The sequence below is a fragment of the Panthera onca genome, chromosome A1 (genome assembly GCF_046562875.1).
Source record: "Panthera onca isolate mPanOnc1 chromosome A1, mPanOnc1 haplotype 2, whole genome shotgun sequence".
NCBI lineage: Eukaryota > Metazoa > Chordata > Mammalia > Carnivora > Felidae > Panthera > Panthera onca.
In genome coordinates, this window is record NC_138339.1 from 100,144,360 (window position 1) to 100,169,576 (window position 25,217).

Below are 25,217 nucleotides of genomic sequence, written 5' to 3' on the forward strand. Positions count from 1 at the left end.
GTGGGAAAGATTGGGGTAAATTTATATTTTTCTAAGGATGTCTTCTAGAAATTTATGTTTGAAAATTTACCTTATCATCATCCATTGCCTTTTCTTTAGAGATATAACCTTTAGGTAAAAGAAGGTTTTATTTATCTTGGATTTTACTGTACTTGGAATTACTGTATTTGCTTAAAATTATTTTAACTTCTTTGTCAATTAAAGGAAAATTTCTTAAACTTTTCAATTATAACCCTCTTTCCATTAGGTTTGATAGGAAATGATATCAAATCCCTTCATTCTGTCATCAATCCTCCCATAACTAAGTAAGTACTATCATTGATACTGTCTTTTTCATTCACTGTGTGAAAAGGTAAAGGTTTCTGTCATGGGCTTAATTTAGCATTGTTAATTTAGCTTTCTGCCCTCGCTAACTATAAATAGATGTTGGTATATATCTTTAAAGCTATTTTTTTTTCCATTTCAGTGCTAAATATTTTTAATGTAGCAGCAGCACAATTTTCATAGAACTAAAAGTAAAATTCACAAGATCGTAGTTAGCTGTTTGTTATTTAGCTGTTTTATCAGAATAATGTGGTAGGGATATATTTTCTGGTTTTGTCGTTTTTATGAAATAGTAACTAGCTTTGAAATTTGCACAGCATATAGAATACATATTTTGGTTGTGTGGTTTTAGTAATGACCACTATGTAACACATGCTTTTTTTTTTCTCCACCTTTCAAACAGAATCCGAAATATTGGAATTATGGCTCATATTGATGCAGGCAAAACTACCACCACAGAAAGAATATTGTACTATTCTGGATACACAAGATCGCTGGGAGGTTAGAATGGATTCCTCCTCACCCCAACCCCATTAGCAAAAACATCACTGGAAAATATTTTAAGAAGTCAACCTAGAGATCTTGAGTATGGCATGGAAGTACTGATGTCTAAACCACAACATAAAGATAAGGTAGTTGCAACACCCACCAAAGAGTTTTCTTAGGTTCAACTCAACATTCAGACTCACAGGACTATCTCGGACAACAATTCGCCCTCATCTACTCAGAATGCTATAGGACAGGAACCATAGCTTCCCAGCATATTAGCAATAGGTGTTTCTTTCTGCAGGAGTCCTTAACGCAGTGCACATAGCTATCTGGGAACTAACTTCTTTGGCCACTCAAAAGTGACAGTACAGGGACACCTGGGTGGCTCAGTCAGTTAAGCGTCCGGCTTCAGCTAAGGTCATGATCTCGCGGTTCGTGAGTTCAAGCCCTGCGTTGGGCTCTGTGCTGACAGCTCAGAGCCTGGAGCCTGCTTCGGATTCTGTGTCTCCCCCTCTCTCTCCCCCTCCCCTGCTTATGCTCTGTCTCTCTCTATCTCAAGAATAAATGAACTTAAAAATATTTAAAAGTGACAGTACAGTTTAAGGCAACAGAATTCACAGGAGCTACCCTGGCTTACAAGCTTCAGGCCCCTTAGGACCCAAAACCTCTTGTTACAGCTCCGTGGGCTCTCTTCCAGATTTACTAGAAAGGCCGTGCCATATCCCACTCAGGGGAGCTTAAGGTTGTGTATCTCCATCAAGTATTTACAATTCATGTATAGCTCTTCCCAATTCAGATGTACCTTACCAATCACAAATTATTTTTTCTGTAAGATATGTTGCTGCGGCGCCTGGGTGGCTCATTCAGTGGAATGTCCGACTCTTGATTTCGGCTCAGGTTATGATTTTACGATTTGTGGGCTCAAGCCCTGGGTCGAGCTCTGTGCTGACAGCCTGGAGCCAGCTTGGGATTCTCTCTTTCCCTCTTTCTCTGTCTCTCCTATACTCACACGTATGTGCACGCATGCTCCCTCTCAAAATAAATATTTAAAAAAAAAAGAGAGATTTTGCCTAGCAACATAGTTGACATACTTGTGTTCTCTGGTTTCTAGAAGAAAAGAACTAGAAAGTTAATTGAATCAAATTCTCTTGCAGAAGAAGAAAGGATTTTGTTAATCCAATCCACAGTAGAAGTAGTAGCAGTAGTAGTAGTGTTTACTTAAGTTTTGATTTCATTTTTTAATTATAAGATGTCAAAAACGGTAGTTCTTGACCAGTCTTGCACATTTGAATCCCCGTGTAATTTTTTTGTTTTATTTTGTTTTTAAATAACAGTGCCTTAGCACCACGCTGGAAATTAAGATTCAGCAAGTATGTGGTATCTCCTTGGTGTCTGTATTTTTGTGTTATGTATTTTAAAACTCTGTATTTATCATATACACATTTATGATTGTTGTGTTTCTCTGACGAATCAACTTTTTTATCATTATAAAGTACCATTCTTTATCTCTGGTAAAACATTTTGTTCTGAAATTTGAGGTGGAGGTCATCGTGTCCATAATACCAGAAGTGGAAATCTTTTTCAAAAGCTCCACAGAGATTTTGAAGTGCATTATATTGAGAACCATTTCTCTAGACCTTGAAATTGGTTGAGGACCTAGCATAGTATTTATAGAAGAAAAGAACACCCAGGATTAGAATATTCATGATGATAGTTTCTGAAATGTATGAACACATGCATTTCTCATAGAATTACTGCTGTGTAAGTGGGGATATAACAGCAAAACGTGGAACATTATTAGGCTTCTTCTGTTGTATCACAGGTATGATGATAATTCTTTTCTCACACCCCCAGTTTGTATTCCTGAAGTGAGGATCCAGATTAGGTGGGCAATTTTCAAGGCAACCTTTTTTTAATTGTGGTAAAGAATACATACATATAAGAAAACATTTACCATATTAAGCATTTCTGAGTGTACATTTAAGTAGTGTTAAGTACTGTTGGCATTGTTGAGAACGTTTTAATCTTGTAAAACCCAGACGCTTTACCCATTAAATAACTCCATGTTTTTCCCTCTGCTCAGCCCCTGGAAACTATCATTCCACTTTATCTTTCTATGAATTTCACTACTCTCGATAACTCATATAAGTGGAAAGAATCATACAGTATTGGTCTTTTTGTGACTGGCTTATTTAATACTTAGCCTGTGTCCACAAGATTTGTCCCAACGGGAGCACTTGGGTGACACAGTCTGCTAGGTGTCCCAGTTTTTGGTTTCTGCTCAAGTCATGATCTCATCACGTTTTGTAAGTTCGAGCCCCGCGTCAGTCTCTGTGTGGACAGTGCGCAACCTGCTTGGGATTCTTTCTCTCTATCTACCCCTCCCCTGCTCTCTCTGAGAATAAATAAATAAACTTTAAGGAAAAAAAAAAGATTTGTCTCTATGACAACTCTGTCTTTACGACAACTTTATACATTGTTATGCTCACCACAAGTATAACTACCATCTCCTACCGTACAACACTATTACAGTGCCATTGACTGCATTCCCTGTGCTGTACCTTTCATCCCCAGCTCTTATTCATTCCATAACTAGAAGCCTCCCCCTCCCTTATACCCATTTGCCCATCCCCCTGCTTCCCTTCCGTCTGGCTACCATCCGTTCTCTGTATTCACAGGTCTGCTTTTGCTTTTTGTTTGTTTTAGATTGCACTTAGTGAAATCACATGGTACTTGTCTTTCTGGATATGACTTATTTCACTTAGCACGATACCCTCTGTTTTTCGGATGGCAGGATCTCATTCTTCTTTGTGACTGTGTAATACGTAATATTCCAGTGTGTGTGTGTGTGTGTACATGTGTATATATATATGTGTGTGTGTATGTATATATATATATACACACACACACACGTACACACACACGCATATATACACATGTACACGTGTATATATATACATACACATGTAAACACACACACATATATGTATATCTCACATCTTATGTATTGGACACTTAGGTTGCTTCCATTATCTTCGCTATTGTTAAATGCTACAGTGAATTTGGGGGTACAGATATCTTTGTTTTGTTTTTTCTTTTTTATCATTTTATTTGTTTCATCATAATTATACTCTTTAATTCTCATGCCCTGTTTCCCCCATCCCCCACCCACTCTGTTAACCATCAGTTCTCTATAGTTGAGTCTGTTTCTTGATTTCTTTTTTCTCTTTGTTTTGTGTCTTTGTTTTTCATTATTTTGTTTCTTAAATTCCACAGATAAGTGAGATCATATGATATTCGTCTTTCTCTGACTTATTTCGCTTAGCATTACACTTTCAGCTCTATCCATGTTGTTGCAAATGTCAAGATTTTACTTTTTTATGGCTGAATAGTATTCTGTGTGTGTGTGTGTATCCTACATCTTTATCCATTCATCTATTGATGGACGTTTGAGCTGCTTCCGTATCTTAGCTATTGTAAATAATGCTTTAGTAAACATAGGGGTCCATATATCCCTTTAAATTAGGCTTTTTGTATTTTGGGGGGTAGATACCCAGGAGTGTGATTCCTGGGTCCTAGGGTAGTTCTATTTTTAACTTTTTGAGAAAGCTCCACTGTTTTCCAGAGTGGCTGCACCAGTTTGCATTCCCACCAACAGTAAAAGAGGGTTCTTTTTTCTCCACATTCTCATCAGTACTTGTTATTTCTTGTGTTTTTGATTTTAGCCATTCTGGTAGGTGTGAGGTGATACCTCATTGTGATTTCGATTTGTGTTTCTCTGATAATGAGTGATGTTGAGCATCTTCGTGTGTGTGTTAGCCATCTGTATGTCTTCTTTGCAGGTATGTCTGTTCACATCTTCTGCCGATGTTTTAATTGGATTATGTGTTTTTTTGGGTGTTGAGTTGTATCAGTTCTTTATATGTTTTGGGTACTAATCAGTTATGTCATTTGCCTATATCTTCTCCCATTCAATAGGTTGGTTGCCTTTGAGTTTTGTTGATCATTCCCTTCACTGTGCGGAAGCTTATTATTTTGATGTAGTCCCAATAATTTATTTTTGCTTTTATTTCCCTTGCCTCAGGAGACATACCTAGAAAAATGTTGCTATGGCTGATGTCAGATAGATGACTTTCTGTGCTCTTTTCGAAGGTTTTTATGGTTTCAGGTCTCAACATTTAGGTCTTTAATCCATTTTGAGTTCATTTTTGTGTATAGTGTAAGAAAGTGTCCAGTTTCATTCTTTTGTTTATAGCTGTCTAGCTTTCCCAGCACTGTTTGTTGAAGAGACTGTCTTTTTTCCCACTGGTTATTCATTCTTCCTTTGTCAAAGATTAATTGACCATATATTGTGGGTTTATTTCTTAGTTTTCTGTTCTATTACACTGACCTCTGTGTCTGTTTTTATGCCAGTACCATACTGTTTAATTACTACTGCTTTGTAATATAACTTGAAATCTGGAATTGTTATACCTCCTGTTTTGTTGTTCTTTTTCAAGATTGCTTTGGCTATTCTATATCTTTTGTGGTTTCATACAAATTTTAGGATTGTTCTAGTTCTGTGAAAAATGCTGTTGATATTTTGGTAGGGATTACATTAAATCTATAGATTGTTTGAGGTAATCTGAACATTTCACCAGTATTTGTTCTTCCAGTCTGTGAATGTGTTTCATTCCTTTGTGTTGTCTTGAATTTCTTTCATCAGTGTTTCATAGTTTTCAGAGTATAGGTCTTTCACCTCTTTGGTTAAATTTTTTCCAAGGTATTTTATTGTTTTGGGTACCCTTGTAAATAGGCTTGTTTTCTTATTTTCACTTTCTGCTACTTTGCTATTAGTGTGTAAGAATGCAACAAATTTCTGCACATTGATTTTGTATCCTGCAACTTTATTGAATTCATTTATCAGTTTTAGCAGTTTTTTGGTGGAATCTTTAGGGTTTTCTGTATGTAGTATTGTGTCAGATGGAAATAGTGCAAGTTTTACTTCTTTCTTACCAATTTGGATCCCTATTATTTCTTTTTCTTATCTGATTACTATGGCTAGGACTGCCAGTACTATGTTGAATTAAAGTGAGAGTGGATATCTGTGTCCTGTTCTTTACCTTAAGGGAAAAGTTTTCAGTTTTTCATGATAGAGTGTGATGTTGGCTGTGAGTTTTTCATAGAAGGCCTTTGTCATATGAGGTACGTTTCCTTCTTGACCTATTTTGCACAGGATTTTTATCACGAATGGATGTACTTTGTCAAGTGCTTTTTATGCATCTGCTAAAATGATTATACAGTTTTTATCCTTTCTCTTATCACATTGATTGTTTGCAAATACTGGGTCGCCCTTGCATCCCTGGAATAAGTCCCACTTGATTGTGGTATATGTTTTTTTTTAATGTATTGTTGGATTTGGTTTGCTGATATTTTGTTGAGGTTTTTTTGCATCTATATTCATGAGAAATATTGGCCTATAGTTCTCTCTTTTTTTGTGTGTGTGGTTTCTGTTTGGTTTTGGTATCGGGGTGATACTGGCCTCGTTGAATGAATTTGGAAGTTTTCCTTCTTCTTGTGTTTTTCAGAATAGTCTGAGGAGAATAGGTATTAACACTTTATTAAATGTTTTGTAGTATTCCTGTGAAGCCGTCTGGTCCTGGACTTTTGTTTTTTGAGAGTTAAAAAAAAAATTTTTTTAATGTTTATTTTTGAGAGAGAGAGGGAAGAGAGTGAGAGAGAGAGAGACACAGAGTGGGGAAGGGGCAGAGAGAGAGGGAGACATGGACTCCAAAGCAGGCTTCAGGCTCTGAGCTGTCAGCACAGAGTCCCACGTGGGGCTTAAACTCACCAACTGTGAGATCATGACCTGAGCTGAAGTCAGATACTTAACTGACTGAGCCCTCAGGCATTGCTTTTTTTCTGAGTTTTTTGATGACTGATTTCATTGCAGGTAATTGGTCTGTTCAATTTTTCCATTTCTTTCACCATAGGTTGGGTAGGTTATATGTTTCTAGGAATTTATCCATTTCTTTTAAGTTGTCCAATGTGTTGGCATTTAGGTTTTCATAATATTCTGTAACAATTATTTGTATTTATTTGGTGTTGATTATTATTTCCCCTCTTTCATTGGTGATTTTGTTTATTTGGGTACCCCCAACCCCTCTTTCTCTGCTTTTTTTTTTTTTTTTTTTTATGAATCTTGCTATGGGTTTTTCAATTTTGTTGATCCTTTCAGAGAATTCTCTTGCTTTCGTTGATCCATCCTATTGGGTTTTTTGTTTGTTTTTTTACTTTCTGTGTCATTTATTTCTGTTCTAATCTGTATTTTCTTCTTTTGCTGGGTTTGGGTTTTATGTGTTCTTCTTTTTCTAATCCCTTTAGGTGTGAGGTTATGTTGTTTGAGATTTTTCTTGCTTCTTGAAGTAAACCTGTATTGCAATAATACACTTATCTCTTAGAACCACTTTTGCTGCATCCCGAAGTTTTTGAATCATTGTAATTTTCATTTTTGTTTCCATGTAATTTTTTTATTCTTTGATTTCTTGGTTGACCCATTCATTGTTTACTAGCATGTCATTTAACTTCCATGTATCTGTGGTCTTTGCAGAGCCTTTCATGTAGTTGCTTTCTAGTTTCATAGCGTTGTAGTCAGGAAAGATGCATGGTATGACTTTGATTTTTATAATTTGTTAAGACTTGTTCTGTGGCCTAAATATGTGATCTGTTCTGGAGAATGTTCTGTGTGTGTTTGAAAAGAATGTGTTTTCTCCTGTTTTAGATGGAATGTTCTGATACTCCTGTTATATCCATCTGGTCCAGTGTGTCATTCATAGCCACTATTTCCTTGTTTATTTTCTGGTTTGATGATCTGTCCGTTGATCTAAGTGGGGTATTCAAGTCACTTTACTATTGTTGTGTTACTTTTGATTAGTTCCTTTATGTTTGTTGCTAACTGTTTTATGGAATTGGGTGCTTTCATGTTGGGTGCATAAATATTTACAATTGTTATTCTGCTGTTGGATTGTACCCTTTATTATTCAGTGGTTTTTGTCTCTTGTTACAGACTTTGTTTTAAAGTCTATTTTGTCTGATATAAGTATGGCTATCCTGGCTTTCTTTTGACATCCATTTGCATGATAAATGTTTTTCTGTCCCTCATACTCAATCGGCAAGTGTCTTTCTGTTTGAAATGAGTTTCTTGTAGGTAGCATTTAGATGGGTCTTGTTTTTATTCATTCTGTCACCCTGTGTCTTTTGATTGGAGTGTTTAGTCCATTTACATTCAAAGTAATTACTGATCAGTATATATTTTTGCCATTTTGTTACTTGTTTTGTGGTTGTTTTTGCACCTTTTTTCTGACCCTTTCTTTCATGGTTTGTTGGCTTTCTTCAGTGATATACTTGGATTCCTTTTTCTCCATTCTTTGCATATCTATTACTGGTTTTTATTTTGTGATTACCATTAGGTTTGTGTAGAACCTCTTCTGCACATAGTAGTCTATATTAAGTTGATGGTTGCAGAACTTTAAACCCCTCTGTAATCCCACCCCCTATGCTTTTGGTATAGGATGTCATTTTTACATCCTTTTATTTTCTGAATATTTTAACTGGTTTTTACAGAAGCATTTACTTTCTTTAAAAAATTTTTTTGTGATGTTTATTTATTTTTGAGAGAGACAGACAGACAGAGCATGAGTAGTATTGGGGCAGAGAGTCTGAAGCAGGCTCCAGTTCACCCTGGGGCTTGAACTCACAAGCTGTGAAATCATGACCTGAGACAAAGTCAGACACTTAACCGACTGAGCCACCCAGGTGCCCCTGAAAGTATTTACTTTTAATGTTTTTTTGTGTTTTTTACTTTTTTACACTTTTACTTATGGTCTTTGCTTCCCACTCAAAGAGTCCCCTTTAATATTTCTTGTAGTACTGGTTTAGTGGTCTTAAACTCCTTTAGTTTTTGTTAGTGTGAGAAAGTCTATCTTTCAATTCGAAATGATAGCCTTGCTGGATAGAGTATTCATGGCTGCAGAAAATCCTTTCAGCACTTTGAATATATCATGCCACTCCTGTCTGGCCTGCAGTTTCTGTCTGAAAAAACCACTGATAGCCTTATGGGATTTCTTTGTATGTAACTGTCTTTTCTCTTGCAACCTTTAAAATTCTTTATCATAATTTTTTTTCCATTTTATTTTATTATTTTTTTAACGTTTATTTATTTTTGAGACAGAGAGAGAGAGAGCATGAACGGGGGAGGGTCAGAGAGAGGGAGCCACAGAATCTGAAGCAGGCTCCAGGGTCTGAGCTGTCAGCACAGAGCCTGATGCGGGGCTCGAAATCACAGACCGCGAGATCATGACCTGAGCCGAAGTCAGACGCTTAACTGACTGAGCCACGCAGGCGCCCCCTTTTCCATTTTAATTAATGTGTGTCTTTGTGTGGAATCCCTTGAGTTGCATTTGTTGGGGAGTTTGAATTTGTTGTCGCAATTTGTTTGTTGGGGGTTGAATTTGTTGGGGCAATTTGTTGTGCCTCCTGAATCTGGATCTCTGTTTCCCTCCTCACATTTGGGAAGTATTCAGCTATTTTTTCTTTAGATACATTTTCTGCCACCCTTTCTCTCTCTTCTGGGATCTGTGTAACGTGAATGTTACTATGCTTGATTGAGTGAGAGTTCTGTAAGTCAGTTCTTACTATGCAGTATTTGTCTCTCATCTGTTCATCTTGATTGCTTCCCATTTCTCTATCCTCCGGGTCACTGATAACATTCCTTTGCTTCCTGTAGCCTACTTTTTATTCCATTTATTATATTTTTTTGTTTCATTTATTGAGTCTTCATGTCTGATGTTATTTTTTTCTCTCTTTGCTAAGGGTCTCAACAATATCCTCCACTCTTTTCTCAAGTTTAGTGAGTATCTTTGTGATCATTATTCTAAATTCTCTATCAGGCTTAGTAATTTCTGTTTCACTTAAATCTGTTGTGATTTTGTCATGTTCTTTCATTTGGGACATATTCCCCTGTCTCCTCATTTTGTCTACCTCTCTGTCTGTTTCTGTGTATTAGGAAAGTCAGCCATATCTCCTGCTGTTAAAAGTAGTGGCTTTATGAAGAAGAGGTCTTGTAGTGCCCCGCAGTGCACTGTTCCCTATTCACCAGAAGGTGACACTTCAGAGGAGTCTTCTGTATGTTGCTTGCGTTGCTTTGCTTGCGTTGCTTGCGTCCTACTATTGTGCTTTCTCTTTCAGTCCAGACTTGTGCACTGACTATCTACTTGTTGTGGGCTGTGCTTGCTTTCTGTGGTATTAGACCCAGGTAGGCCGGCTTGAGAGGGCATGACCATAGGAGGGCTCAGGGGCCAGGCAGCAGTGTTAACCAAAATTTGCACCGAGTCAGTAGTCCCAGGCCAGATCCCCTAAATCACGGTGGTGGCCAGCGGCGTGGCATGTGTTAGCGGCCGGACACAAAGCACACGGCTGAGGTAGTGACATGAAGCGTATGGGTCTGTGCGTGGTGGCTGGGGACATTCAACTTTAGCAAAATCTGCACTGAGCTGCTAGACCTGGCTAGATCTGCCAGAGTGCGGTGGCCACAGGGCCACAGCACGCGGAGGCAGTGATTGGGTGGGGCGCATGCAGTGTTAATAAAATTTGCCCTGAGCCCAGGGCCTAGGCCAGCATACTTAGAGTGGGTGATTCCTCAGGAGAACTCAAGGCACAGCGCACTGCTGGCGCTACCTCACGGGTGTCTGTGCAGCACTGCCTCCCGCCTGTGTCTGTTTATGCTGAGGGGTGGGAGAAAAAATGGCACCTGCCAGTTCCTTTGTTCTCATAGGAGTTCCTCAGTGTGCTCTGAAATCTCTATAAACAGATCTCTTTGCCTTTGTGCAAGCTGTCACGTCTGTGTTGACTCTTCTAAAGGTCCTTGTCTCTTTAAAGGCGGGGACCTGGCTATCACGTGCACTCCTGGCTACCCAGTGCTGAGTCACCTGACCTTCAGAGCTCTAGACTCCCAACTCCCCTAGTTATACAGAGTCATGGAGTTCAGTGCCTCTGGTTTTCAAGGCTGGAAGTTATGGGCATTCTTTTTTCCTATGTAGACTCCCTGGTGCTTTGCCTTCTCTGTGACCACAGCTTCCTTTCTCCTGTGGGCAGTGCTCCTGGCTGCCTTTCTGCCCTGTCTAACCTCTCCAGGGCTGGCTTCCTGTATTTGGCTGTGGAGTTTGTTCTGCCAGTCTTCACATCACTCTCCAGTTTATTGACTCAGATGTGAGTGATATGTAGCTGTAAAAGTAGGATGGGATGAGCTTAGGGGTCCTCTTACTCCACCATCTTGCATCCCCTCCTCCTACAAATGTTTTATAAGTTTAGAGCTTTTGGGCACCTGGGTGGCTCAGTCGGTTAGTTGTTCAGCTTCGGCTCAGGTCATGATCTAGTGGTTCGTGGGGTTCGAGCCCTGCATCGGACTCTTTGCTGACAGCTCAGGGCCTGGAGCTTGCTTCGAATTCTGGGTCTCCCTTTCTCTCTGCCCCTCCCCTGCTCACGCTCTGTCTCCCTCTCTCTCTCAAAAACAAATAAACGTTAAAAAGATAAGTAAATAAAAACTTAGCGCTTTTGGCTAGGTATTTGGTCTTTGTCTCATTAATGATGTTTGTTTTCTTGGTTTGTTATTTTGTGAGTAACTGGCAACACTAATTTTTAACATAGATATTTGGGGTTCCTGAAAAATAAATTTTTCTTTTCCTCCCCCAGTTGGCACATATGTGTACATATGTTTATATACATCTACACATACACAAACAGTGAGGGAAAGTGGTTAGCATTTTTAGAGGTTTAATGCTGACATAAGTAGTGGTAGTATAAGGCCATGATCACTTGTGGTTTTGAATTTTGAATGGTAACGATAAACTCATTTTTACTTCTTTTACTGTATAAATTTAATGAGAGTACAAGAATTTTAATGCAGAATAATTTAGTAGTCAAGATGAACTTTATCCGTAACTTTTTACTATAGAAGTTCCACCAAGACTATTTTCATTTGTACACATAAGTGTCTTTGGCTGGGGGGTGGGGCGGGGGGGAGGATTTAGTAATCAGAAGGGTTTGTAAAGGAGAATTTTGCTTGGGAGGAGTTTTTTCTTTACCTTGTTCCCTGTAGCTACCATTTACTTACCATTTACTGGGCTAGGTACTTTATGTAGTCTCATTTTATTCTTACGGCAACCCAGTGAGGTTGCCTTTGTTAACCTTGTAGTACAAATTAGGTTAAGTAGCTTGCTCAGGTTCATACAGTAGTAATGGTAAAGTTGGGATTTAAATCTAGATCTGTCTGTGCTCTTTTCATTGCACTACCCTCCCTCCTGTCAAGGGATCAGATATGAGAAACATAAAAAGGGATACTGAAAGGTAAACTAGGGGAAAAAAATGAAAAAATAAAAAGTTTAGAAAAATTAAAATAGAATTTAATCTTAGAGAAAAAATATTTTTTATGGAAAAATTACTCATTTTGCTGGAAAAACTTTTTCTAGAACAAGGACTTACGTAGAGTAAGATTAAGGCCTCTAGATATTAAGCCAAATATTTTATAAACAGTCTTAAAACAAATTAAACTGTCATGTAGATATCTTATCTCAATGAAATATACTTGGTATGAAGCCTAACAGTGTCATCTTTTTCCTTGTCAGATGTTGATGATGGAGATACAGTGACAGATTTCATGGCTCAAGAGCGAGAAAGGGGCATTACTATTCAGTCTGCTGCTGTTACATTTGATTGGAAGGGATATAGAGTCAATTTAATTGATACACCAGGTATGGTGCTGTTGGAGCCATGCAGAGGTGCTGCATCGTTTGAGGTTTTTATTCATGTTTGTGTTCCCTTTTAAATTGTGGTCAAAAATATATCATAAAATTTACCATCCTAACCATTTTTAAGTGTACAGCTCAGTAGGTAAGTATATTTACATTGTTGTGAAACTGATGTCCAGGAGTACTTAGTCTTGCACAACTGAAACTATCCATTATATAACTACTACTCTTTGTCATCTGCTCCCATTGCTGGTAATTACTCTTCTACTTTGTAATCTAGGAGATTACTTTAGATACCTCATATGAGGAGAATCATACAGTTTTTGTCCTTTTGTGGGTGACTTTGCTTAGCATGAAATCTTTCAAGGTTTATCTGTCTTATAATATGTGAGAGGATTTCCTTTATTTTTAAGGCTGCATAATATTCCATTGTACATATATAACATAATTTGTATGTAAATATATATCATTCATACATTGATGGACGTTTGGGTTGTTTCCACCTCTTAGCCATTGTGAATAGTTTTACTATTAGTGTGGTGTGCAGATATGTCTTTCAGACTCTCCCTTCAGTTTTTTTGGATATATACCCCAAAGTGGGATTGCTGGATCATGGTTTGTTTTTTTTTTTTTTCAGTTTTTAAAAGATTTTAAGTGTTGGGGCTCCTGGGTGGTTCAGTAGGTTGAGTGTCCAGGTTTAGCTCAGGTCATGATCTCACAGTCCATGAGTTCGAGCCCCGTGTCGGGCTCTGTGCTGACAGCTCAGAGCCTGGAGCCTGCTCAGATTCTGTGTCTCCCTCTCTCTCAGCCCCTCCCCTGCTCATGCTCTGTCTCTCTCTCTCTCTCTCAAAAATAAATAAACATAGAAAAATGAATAAAAGATTTTTAAGTGTTTCTCATCTTTTTTTTTAGGTCATGTAGACTTTACCTTGGAGGTTGAGCGCTGCCTTAGAGTGTTGGATGGTGCAGTAGCTGTGTTTGATGCCTCTGCTGGTGTAGAGGTAAAAAATATTCTCAAAGTAAAGTGAAGATACCAACAACATGATTTTTTCTTAAAGTAGAATGTATCAGATTTAGTTACAATAGCCCTGTGTTTGTTAAGTTCATATTAATCAAATTATGGTGAAATTGGAATTTAATACTGCAATCACATATACAGGTCTGTATGTGATCTCAGTTATTTTGTAGTAAAAGGGAAATAGTTGCTTTTCTGTAGAAAATATGAAAGTTAGTGCTGAAAACTGTGAAGGGCTTAAGATTCTTACCTGTTTTTTTAAGCTAACTAGTTAACCTGCCACAGTTTTATGACATGCTGGCATAAGACATAAGACTTTTCAGGAATAGCAATAGCCAGAGTGTCGATAATTTCTTGTCTTAGTTACCCAAGCCCCAATTCCCACAGGGTGACCTAAAGAGAGTCAAGAGAGTCAAGAGTTGCACATGCCATGGATCCCTGTGCTTAGAAAATGGCATATGTTTTATAATGGGCAGTAAGCATGCCTGCTGTTTGCTCTGGAGAGAGATGTTATCTTCCAGGCTTATAAACAAACCTACCTTTTGACTCAGAGGAAGACACTTCTCTTTCTAAGCCGTTTACTATATTTGAAGACATCTTTGAAGACATAGTCCAGAACAAAGGCAGTTAGTGCCTTTCCTAACAAACTATGTAGAAAGGTGAAATACCCATGAAGAATTGTGTCCTAACAGTTACTGAGTTTTTTGAATAAATCTTAAAAGTGGATTTATAATAAATTATACTGGGGTCAGTTATGTACTCTTTAGCATATCGCTATATGTCTTACAATTTCAAGATTGGCTTTTTATTAAATATAGAATCCTCTTCACTTCTTCTAATCTTAAAATTACTAAAAGTGATACACTAAATGATCGATATTAACATTTCCCAAATGATACAAATCGACACCATGGGCTTCCTCATAGGATGCACTAAGAAGGGCACAACATTATGTTGTATTCTTGGCAGAATGTTTGGCCCAAATCTAATCATGAGAAGGCAATCAAATGAAATTTCTTAAAAGTTTTTTTTAATGTTTGTTTATTTTTGAAAGAGAGTACGAGCAGGAGAGGGGCAGAGAGAGAGGGAGACACAGAATCCGAAGTAGGCTCCAGGCTTTGAGCTGTCAACACAGAGCCCCATGCGGGACTTGAACTCCTGAACCATGAGATCACGACCTGAACTGAAGTTGGATGCTTAACTGACTGAGCCACGCAGGCACCCCTGTAGTTGAAAGGATTCTAAACAAACAAGAAAACTAAATGTAATATCATCTTTGGAAGGATCCTGGATTCAAAAACAAAAAGTTACAAAGAGCATCAGTAGGAAAACCAGAATAATTTTAATATAGATGATATGTTATTAGAAAAAAGTATTGTAGGGGCACCCGGGTGGCTCAGTTGGTTAGGCGTCCGACTTCAGCTCAGGTCATGATCTCACGGTCTGTGAGTTCGAGCCCCGCGTCGGGCTCTGTGCTGACCGCTCAGAGCCTGGAGCCTGTTTCCGATTCTGTGTCTCCCTCTTTCTCTGCCCCTCCCCTGCTCACACTCTGTCTCTCTCTGTCTCAAAAATAAATAAACATTAAAAGGAAAAAAAAGAAAAAAGTATTGTATCAGCTTAAATTCTTTGAATATGATCTTTATAAATGGTTATGTAGGAGAATATCCTTATTTTTAGAAAATACAGGCTGAAGTATTTAGGATTAAAGTGTCATGATATCTGCATCTTGCTCTAGTGGTTCACCTCTCACGTACACATACACGTATGTTGTTAGTTTGGGTACTTTGAGCATTAGATGCCAAGTTGGGATTAGATGCATAAGAGATTTATTGGTGGATATCCCTGTGAAGAGTAAAGGAGAAAAGAGAGAAGTGGAAGAGAGCTTTCAGACCAGAGGGCAGATCAAGGAGCTCTTGGTGACCGGACGATTGGGTAGGAAGAGTTTCAGACTATAGCACATTTCCAAAAGGGGTTTGGCTAGGCTGATGGAAGTCCTCAAGTCAAAGTCGCCTGTTGGAGAAGGCGGAATGTTTTGTAGGAATAACCTACATTAGTACTTCTGCTCTGCTTGGCCATTAGCTGGTCCTTGAGAGACCTTGGTAGTTAGTAGTCAAGATGACTAGCACTTGGAGCTATCATTTAATTATGCTCTGTGTAGTAGATCCAAGTGGCACATTCCCATACACAGTGCACACATTCTAATGTGTTCATATGCACATTTGGGGAAAAAAAGGCAAGTGTGGCAAAGTGTTCATACTTGGTGAATCTAGGTGAAGGGTACATGGGTATATATTGTACTGTTTTTTTTACCTTTTTTATAGGTTTGAGATTTTTCAGAATGAAAAGTTGTTGGGGGGAAATAATACAGTGATGGAAAGCCCGACCTGAGGACTGCTGACAGGCAGTGATGGTTTTTTGATCTAAATACAGCCTGACCTTGAGGTCTGAGGTTGGTTATACATTATTCCCATTTCTTTCTGATCACTTCACGTCCTAATGGTTGCATTCTTTCTGTCATTATGACTTGTATATGTACATTTGACAGATGGCATTATTTACAAAATTGAAATATATTGGAATAGGAAATTTCTGAATTTGTGACACAGAAGCCTTTTATGTGCTAAAACAATAAATGGACTTTTAGCTAGCAGGTGGGATAATGGAAGTCTTTCTATATTTTTTAATATGCTTTTTTCTTGGAAAATTTATAATATACCCCCAGCCCCACCTCACCATATGCAGAAATTAGTTACCTTGGGGGTAGGTAACAATATCTTAGGATACAAAGCATACTAGAAGAAGAAAAGTTGATTCATTGGACTTTATCAAAATTACATCTTCTCATTAAAACTAAAAAAATTAAAAAATAAAAAGGGAAGCTGTAGGCTATGAAAAAATTTCTCATGTTAGATATAGTATATGAATGTTAAATTTCCAGAATGCGATAACGCTATTGATTACGTAGGAAAATATCATTGTTTTAGGAAGTATGTGCTGAAATTTTCATAGTACACGGTACATGGGTGTGATCAAGGACTTGTATCCAGAATATATGAATAACTACAAATCAGTAATAAAAAGTTACAACTCAGTAAATAAATGGACAAAAGACTTGAGTGGATTTTTCACCAGAGACATGAATGGCCCAGTGAGCACATGAAAAGATGCTCAGTCTCATTGATTATTGAGAAATGCAAATTAAAGTTACAAAGAAAAACTATTTGACACCCACGAGAATGGCTAAAATTGAAAAAAATGATGGCAAATACTGGCTGAAGTTGTGGAACAAGTGGAACTCTTATACACTGTCGGTGGAACTGTAAAATATTATACTTTGGAAGACTATTTGGCAGTTTCTTATAAAATGAAGTCTGCACATAACCTCTCACCCAGCACTTCTACTCCTGTATCTTTATCCAAGGGAATGAGAACATTTGTCTCCTAAAGACTTTTTCAAAATATTTACAGCAGCTAAATTCATAATAGCCCAAAACTAGAAGTAATCTGGGTGCTCATCCACACAGGTGGACAAACAAGCTGGCACATTTATACGAAGGGGTTTAGCCAAAAACAAACAAAACAACAACAACAACAAAAATAACAGCCATCATACCTAACAACATGAATGAATGTCAAAAACTTTATGTTTAGTGAAAGAAGCCGTGTTATTTATATGAGATTCAGAAATAGAATCAATCTGTGGTGACAAATGTGAGGACAGGTTGTTTATGGGGGATGGGACATAAGAAAAATTTCTTAGGTTCTATATCTTGGTTGGGATAGTAGCTATACAAATCTATACATTTATCAGAACGCACTATACACTTAAGATGAGTGTTTTTTTATTCTATCTAAATTTTACCTAAACAAATTATATAAAGTGGCTTCTGTATCAGGTAATGTCAGCACATTAGGCTTTGTATGCTCTGTTCTAGGGCTTTGAGACTCCACTAGGCAGAGATATTGTAACAGACTCAAACTATTTATATTTAAAATGTATAAAAATTAGAATTAAAAGAAGTCAAATAGAAAAGCATATGAGGGGCGCCTGGGTGGCTCAGTCGGTTAAGCGGCCGACTTCGGCTCAGGTCACGATCTCACGGTCCGTGAGTTCGAGCCCCACGTCGGGCTCTGTGCTGACCGCTCAGAGCCTGGAGCCTGTTTCAGATTCTGTGTCTCCCTCTCTCTCTGACCCTCCCCCGTTCATGCTCTGTCTCTCTCTGTCTCAAAAATAAATAAACGTTAAAAAAAAAAAAATTAAAAAAAAAAAAAAAGAAAAGCATATGAGAGGGGTGCCTGGGTGGCTCATTTGGTTAAACATCTGACTCTTGATTTCGGTTCAGGTCATAATCTCGTGGTTTGTGGGATCAAGCTCCGTATCGGGGCTCCGTGCCGACAGCCTGGAACCTGCCTGGGAGTCTCTTTCTCCTTCTCTCTCTGTCTCTCTGCCCCCTCTCATGCATGCATGCGTGCTTTCTGTCTCTCTCAAAATAAATAATTAAAAAAAAAATACGTGAGAATTGCTACTAAGAAATACAGTTATTGGCTTTTTTCTCCCTTACTCTTCAGTTTAACTCAACATTTAAACATTCACAATAAAAATGCATATACTTTTAAAAAGTTTTATTTAAATTTAAATTTTTTTTTTTTTTAATGTTTATTTATTTTTGAGACAGAGAGAGACAGAGCATGAACGGGGGAGGGTCAGAGAGAGAGGGAGACACAGAATCTGAAGCATGCTCCAGGCTCTGAGCTGTCAGCACAGAGCCTGACGCGGGGCTCGAACTCACGGACCGTGAGATCATGACCTGAGCCGAAGTCGGACGCCCAACCAACTGAGCCACCCAGGCGCCCCATTTAAATTTTAATTAACACATAGTGCAATATTGGCTTCAGGAGTAAAAATGCATATTTTTATCACAATATCATTTTTTATAGTACAGTCCTATTCTTTTTACATTACGACAACAAAAGAATTAAGTCAAAAGTCCCTATTTTGCTGGTCAGCAAACTGATGAGTTCAGTATTATGTGACCTGTACTGGGTAAGGTGAAGCCAGACAAAAATGACATCTTCTGGTTCTTGATTAAGTCCTCTTTCCATGAGTCTTAATACCTCCCAGGTGTTTGTTTTCCTTGTGTGGCAACCTAGACCACCCAAAGGAGTATTCTCAGTTTGAAGCACATTCTGTATCACACTTCATCATGTTCTTTGTTCTCTTACCCACTAGCAGAAGAGTAACTAGAGCAATGGCACTAATTCTGTGTTGGAACAGGGCCCAGTTCCATGTTATAATAGATTCTTAGATCTATTTGTTCCATGTGTAGTGGAGTTATTTTTGTCCCATATGTGGTTTTTTTTCCCTTTCTCTTTGCTCCAGGCCCAGACTCTCACAGTATGGAGGCAAGCTGATAAACACAAGATACCTCGAATCTGTTTTTTAAACAAAATGGACAAAACTGGAGCAAGGTATTTCAAGGCTTCCCCCCCGCCCCCCATTTGTTAAAAGTAGAAATACAGGGGTGCCTGGGTGGCTCAGTCGGTTAAGCATCCAACTTCGACTCAGGTCATGATCTAACGGTTTGGGAGTTCAAGCCCCACGTTGGGCTCTGTGCTGACAGCTCAGAGCCTGGAGCCTGCTTCGGATTCTGTGTCTCTCTGCCCCTCCCCTGCTTACACTCTGTCTCTCTCCTCTCTCTCCCGCTCTCTCTCAAGAATAAATAAACATTAAAAAAAAAAGTAGGAATACAATTTTGAGTTTTTAATGGACTATAACTTAAATTTATAAATAGCTGTTCGCTCTAGAGTATAAATATTCCGTGGGATCTCAATTCAGTCCCATTAAAAAAGGAGTTTCAAAACAGGTAGAAATGTGATAAGGAGAGATCCTGCTCAGTGTGTAAGTGGCAAATACAAAACACCAACTGTCCCTCTCCTCAAACCACACAGTATGCTTTGTGTTTATGTAATTTTCTATCCTAATTCTGAACTGATAACATGATACCAAGAACACCTAAGGTAAAGTTATAGCAAAATTGGGCTGGCTTTTGGAAGAAAGGGGATAGCTGTGTGTAATAGCAAATGTAGCTGTTAGAAGAATCCTTGAGTTATAATGACAGATCATGCATTTGAATGTCTAACTAATTATTGGTGACTTTGATCAGTTTATTTAATCTTAGTTTCAAACTATAATAAGTGAAGCTTATAAATAATAATACCCTAGATATCTCTGTGGCAGGATTATGGTAGATACTCAAGCACTGTTTTTTGAAGTTTACATTGAAAGTTTACTCAAGATTGTCGTGTGGAAAACTGTTCACTGGTGAACATTAGGGACAGTGAAAATGGTTGTGATTTTAGAGACCATTCTTAAATCTGTTTTAAGAATCTTAACATTTAAGGGGTGCCTGAGTGGCTCAGTTGGTTGAGCATCCAATTCTTGATTTCCGCTCAAGTCATGATCTCACAGTTCATGAGACAAAGCCTGCATTGAACTCCTTCTGACAGCAATGAGCTTGCTTGGGATCTCTTTCCCTCTCCCAAAATAAATAAATAAACATTAAAAAAAAAATCTTAACATTTTTTAAGTTTACTTATGTATTTTTGAGAGAGAGAGGGAGGGAGCAAATCAGCAGGGGAGGGTCAGAGAGAAAATCCCAAGCAGGCTCCGTACTGTCAGCACAGAGCCCAGTGTGGGGCCCTAACTAATGAACCACAAGATCATGACCTGAGCGAGAGTCGGATGTTTAACTGACCGAGCCACCCAGGCGGCCCAAGAATCTTAACATTTTTAATTATAGTTATTTTGCTTCCTGCAGTTTTAAATATGCGGTTGAAAGCATCAGAGAGAAGTTGAAGGCAAAGCCATTACTTTTACAGGTTGGTTGATTAATATTTGGTTTATTAATAGCAGCAGCTGCAAATTTCCTCCTCATTTTATTGTGACATATATATCTGAAACTATCTCAGATGTTTTTTGGAAGAAGTTGGCATGTAAATAGAAGATATAGATTATGGTAATAATGTTAATAGCCATTTGGGGGAAAGTGGAGAAAGGTAACATTTTCTCATCAATGCAATTCTAATTGAGTTATCATTTAATAAAGTTAATCTCGCTTTGATTTGCAGTTACCACTTGGTGAAGGCAAAGCTTTCAAAGGAGTTGTGGATGTAGTAAATAAAGAAAAACTTCTTTGGAATCCTAATTCAGATGATGGAAAAGACTTTGTGAGGAATCCCCTTTTGGAAATGAGTGATCCTGAGTTGCTTAAGGAGACAACTGAAGCAAGGAATGCCTTAATTGAACAGGTAAAGTAAATACTTTGAGTTTACATTTGCATATTTAGAAAATTTAAAAATATTTTATATATTATGAAATTTATGAAGTAAATATATACTTTATGTATATTTAAAGTGTAATATAAAGTGTAATGAAGAATACGATGAACACAAATGTTTCCACCACCCAGCTTAAGAAATAGAATATTAGCAATACCCTTGAATCTTTGTGTAATACTTCTGTTTAAATCTCTCTCCTTTCCACTTATCATTTACTCCCCCCACCACTATTTTGGTTGTAGCCTTTTTCTTTCATTTGCTTTGTTTTCTAGTTCACTACAAATGTATATATTCGTGAAGGACTTAGTTTTCCATGGTTTTGAACTTTCCTGAAGTGGAGTGATATTGTTTGTATTTTATAACAGTACATTGCAGATTCATCTTTGTTGTTATGTGTGGTTATGCTTCATTTTCAGTCTTACGTCATGTTCCAATATGATTATACCACATTTGTCCGTTCATCTGTGGGTGGACTTTGAGGTTATGTTGTCTGTTTTGCTGTTACAAACAGTGTTGCTGTGAACATCTTTGTATGTATCTCCTTGTACACACTTGTGACAATTTGTTTAGGGTTAAACCTAGGAATATCAGAGAGTGTGTCCGTCTTTTATCAAATGTCACATTAACTTAGAAAATTTTAAAGCCATTAATTTTATAGGTAATAGATAACTCTGGACCTCATCCACCCTCAAAATTTTAATAGAAAGTAGTAAGATTGTTAATATTTATGATATTTTATATGGTATTGTTGACATATATACTAATAAACGTGGTTTATTTATGCGATAAGTTTAAGTGCAGTGGCACTAATTCTCTTTGGATTCTGTCTCTCTCAAAATAAATAAACTTACATAAAAAAATACATACATACATTTCACTACCATAAGATTCAGAGAGTGAATGGCACGTTCCATAAACTCTCTGAATCTTATGGTAGTGAAAAACATTTGAATCTGAACTGTTTGATTTTTTTTTTTTATTTCTGAATTAAATTGGTCAGAGTAGATCCTGTCATCATTAATTGTTTTCATTAATCTTTTGTATGAAGTTGTTCTTGAAGTAATTATTTCCCTTTATAACATACAGTAATCATCAACTTTATCATTAACAGAATAATGGTCATTGTTCTTTTTATTACTAGGTAACTGTTACTAAGGACTTACTGTGAACTAGCTTAAGTGCTTTACATGTAATACATTTAATCCTCATAGCAGCCTATATTATCCTCGTTTTACTGGTGGGGAAACAGAAACTTAGAATCCTTAACGAATTTGTCATATAGCTAATAAGGAGCAGTGCTGGAACCTGAACCCAGGTCTGATTCCATTTAGAGCTGGAGCTCTTACCCACTTTGCTTTACTGCTTCTCTAATTTGGGGAGCCATAAACAGAATAAAAGTAGAATTGACATTTATGTATGTATGTGTGTATTTTTTTATATAAGTTTGTTTATTTTGAGAGAGGAGAGGATCCAAAGCAGGCTCCGTGCTGTCAGCACAGCCTGACATGGATTTTGACCTGAGCAGAAATCGAGAGTTGGCCTCTTAACCAACTGAGCTACCCAGGTGCCTGAAATTGACATTTATTCGTCAGTAATTGGGTGCATAATTAGTTCTCCTAGAACTAAGCTGGGTGGTGGAAACATTGGTGTTCATCGTATTCTTCATTACACTTTATATTACACTTTAAATATACATAAAGTATATATTTACTTCATAAATTTCATAATATATAAAATATTTTTAAATTTTCTAAATATGCAAATGTAAACTCAAACTCAAAAATCTCCTAGATTTTTCTTTGTTTTATCTTAGGCATGTCTAATGCATGTCTTAGGACAGGATAGTATATAACAAAAATTAGATTTGAGACTCTCTGTAGATGATATTAAAGTGCTAATTACAAGGAATACATGTGTATTTATAGAATTGGAGAATAAGACCACATCACACCTGTTAGGATAGCTACAATCAAAAAACCCCCACAAAACCCCTCAACCGGAAGATAAGTGTTGGCAAAATATGGAGAAACTGTAACCTTTGTGCACTGCTGGTAGGAATGAAGATGATGCAACCACTGTGGGAAATAGCATGGTGTTTCCTCGGAAGATTGAAAATAGAATTACCAAATGGTCTAGCATTTCTGCTTCTGGCTGTATATCCAAAAGAATTGAAAGCAGGGTCTCAAAGAGATATTTGCATTTCCTTGTTCATAGCACCATTATTCCTAACGGCCACAACGTGGGAGCCACCAAGCGTTCATCAACAAGACGAGTAGATAAAATATGGTATAAACATACAATAGAATATTATTCAGCCTTAAAAAGGAATGACATTCTGACACATGCTGCGATACAGATGAACCTCGAGGACGTTATGCTAATTGAAATAAGCCAGTCCAGGAAAAAAGACAAATACTGTAATGATTCCACTTATATGAGGTATTTAGAGTAGTCAGATTTGTAGAGACAAAAAGTAGAATCATAGTTGCCAGGGGATAGGGGATAGGAGAATGAGGAAGAGTTGTCTTGTGGTATAGAATTTGGGTTTTGTGAGATTGAGAAAGTTCTGGAGATTAGTTTTACAACAATGTGAATATACTTAACACTACTACTCAACTGTTCAGTGAGAAATGGTTAAGATGGTAAATTTTATGTTCTGTTTATGTTAAATTTTACCACGATTAATTTTTTTTTTAGAGAATAAGATTAGTGTGGACTAGAAGCAACTTCCTGTGTTCTAGAGGTGAATAGTGATAATAAGTTACACTTACTGTATTCTTACTATACGTTCTGGAAGCATGATTTCACTTGGTTATTCAATCCTTGCCCTCTGAAGTAGGTACTAGTATTATCTCCATGATTAACCAAGGTAAGGAGAGGTGATGTGGGGGCGCCTGGGTGGGTCAGTCAGTTAAGCATCCGACTCTTGGTTTCGGCTCAGGTCATGATCTTGTGGTTCGTGAGATTGAGCCCTGCATCGGGCTTTGCACTGACAGCATGGGACCTGCTTTGGATTCTCTCTCTTCCCTCACTCTGCCCCTCCCCTGCTCATCCTTTCTATCTCTCTCTTTCAAAAATAAATAAGTAAACTTTAAAAAGAGAGAGAGAGAGGGGTGATGTAACTTAAGTTTTTGAATAAATCAGCAAGTAGTGGAGCCATTTCAAGGCAGTTTAATTCCAGAAGCTGTGCTTATCCATCATATATACTCCCCACTACGGAGAATGGTTAGGTATGTTTCTACAATACTTAGCTGTTAAAAGTGTGTTTTTGTCTCCCAAGTTTGAATGTTTTGCTCTTTTGTACTATTACAAACTTTTGAAACTTCTATTAAATTTATTGTCAGCTGAATTCTCCTATTTCATACAGGCAGATAACTAAGAAAAGAACATGAATTAGATAATTGCATTTGTATTGCTGAAATGATGCCTATGACCCTCAACTTATATCTGTTCCTGCAGTGCCGGATTAGAATAACATGAGTTATTTTAGTTGGACTGTCTTAGGACATCTGGTGAATATTCATAATGTTAAACAAATACCAGATGAAACTTTTTTTTTTTATGTTTTACTTATTTTGGGGAGAGAGAACATGTGCACATTAGCAGGGGAGGGGTGGACAGAGGATAGGAAGTGGGCTCCTTGCTGGCAGCAGAGAGCCTGATGCGGGGTTCAAACTCACCAACTATCAGATCATGACTTGAGCCGAAGTCAGATGCTTAATCGACTGAGCCACCCAGGCAGGAAACTTTCCCCACAGGAAACTTTTCAATGAACTAAGACTTCTAAATCTATCTAAAAACAGCAATCCATTAGATATGTTATCACTGACTGCGAATTGTGGTATTTTATTTCTTTTGAGCACTCCGAGTGGATAGCACTTTATTGAGATACTTCATCTGGCTATTGCTTCTCATGTATGTAGGGAACTTATAATAGCACATCTTCAGTTTTCAGTCTCCTTTCCTATGAAAGAAATACTGTTTATCTCTTGAGATGTTGAGGAGAGTTCTGTGGCCTGGATAAGGTAGGTCATGTAGCTGTCTTGAAATATTTGGATAATGTACATTTATTTGGACTTAATAGTTGTGACAATAAAAGCAAGTTATAGAACTAAAACCTTTCTTTGTAGGTTGCAGATTTGGATGATGAATTTGCTGACTTGGTTTTAGGAGAATTTAGTGAAAATTTTGATTTGCTACCAGCTGAAAAGGTAAATTTTATTATTCATTTACTTTAATGAAGTTTTACTAATTGGATGTGGTTTGAT

The 25,217-nt window shown here is 37.5% G+C and overlaps 1 protein-coding gene across 4 annotated transcripts in view; it reads left to right on the forward strand.

Moving 5' to 3' along the window:
• Nucleotides 1–25,217, forward strand: part of GFM2 (GTP dependent ribosome recycling factor mitochondrial 2) — a 74,185-nt gene that overhangs the window by 13,941 nt on the left and 35,027 nt on the right. For 3 of the 4 annotated variants that reach the window (XM_078448957.2, XM_078448956.2, XM_081790100.1), the window contains exons 4-11: nt 248–305; nt 728–825; nt 12,474–12,599; nt 13,509–13,597; nt 18,992–19,080; nt 20,430–20,490; nt 20,740–20,919; nt 25,080–25,160. In XM_078448957.2, coding sequence (XP_078305083.1) covers nt 248–305; nt 728–825; nt 12,474–12,599; nt 13,509–13,597; nt 18,992–19,080; nt 20,430–20,490; nt 20,740–20,919; nt 25,080–25,160 — 782 coding nt within the window. Of the gene's footprint in view, nt 1–247; nt 306–727; nt 957–12,473; nt 12,600–13,508; nt 13,598–18,991; nt 19,081–20,429; nt 20,491–20,739; nt 20,920–25,079; nt 25,161–25,217 lie in introns of those variants that run through there. The other variant, XM_060635549.2, reaches the window with a different exon arrangement.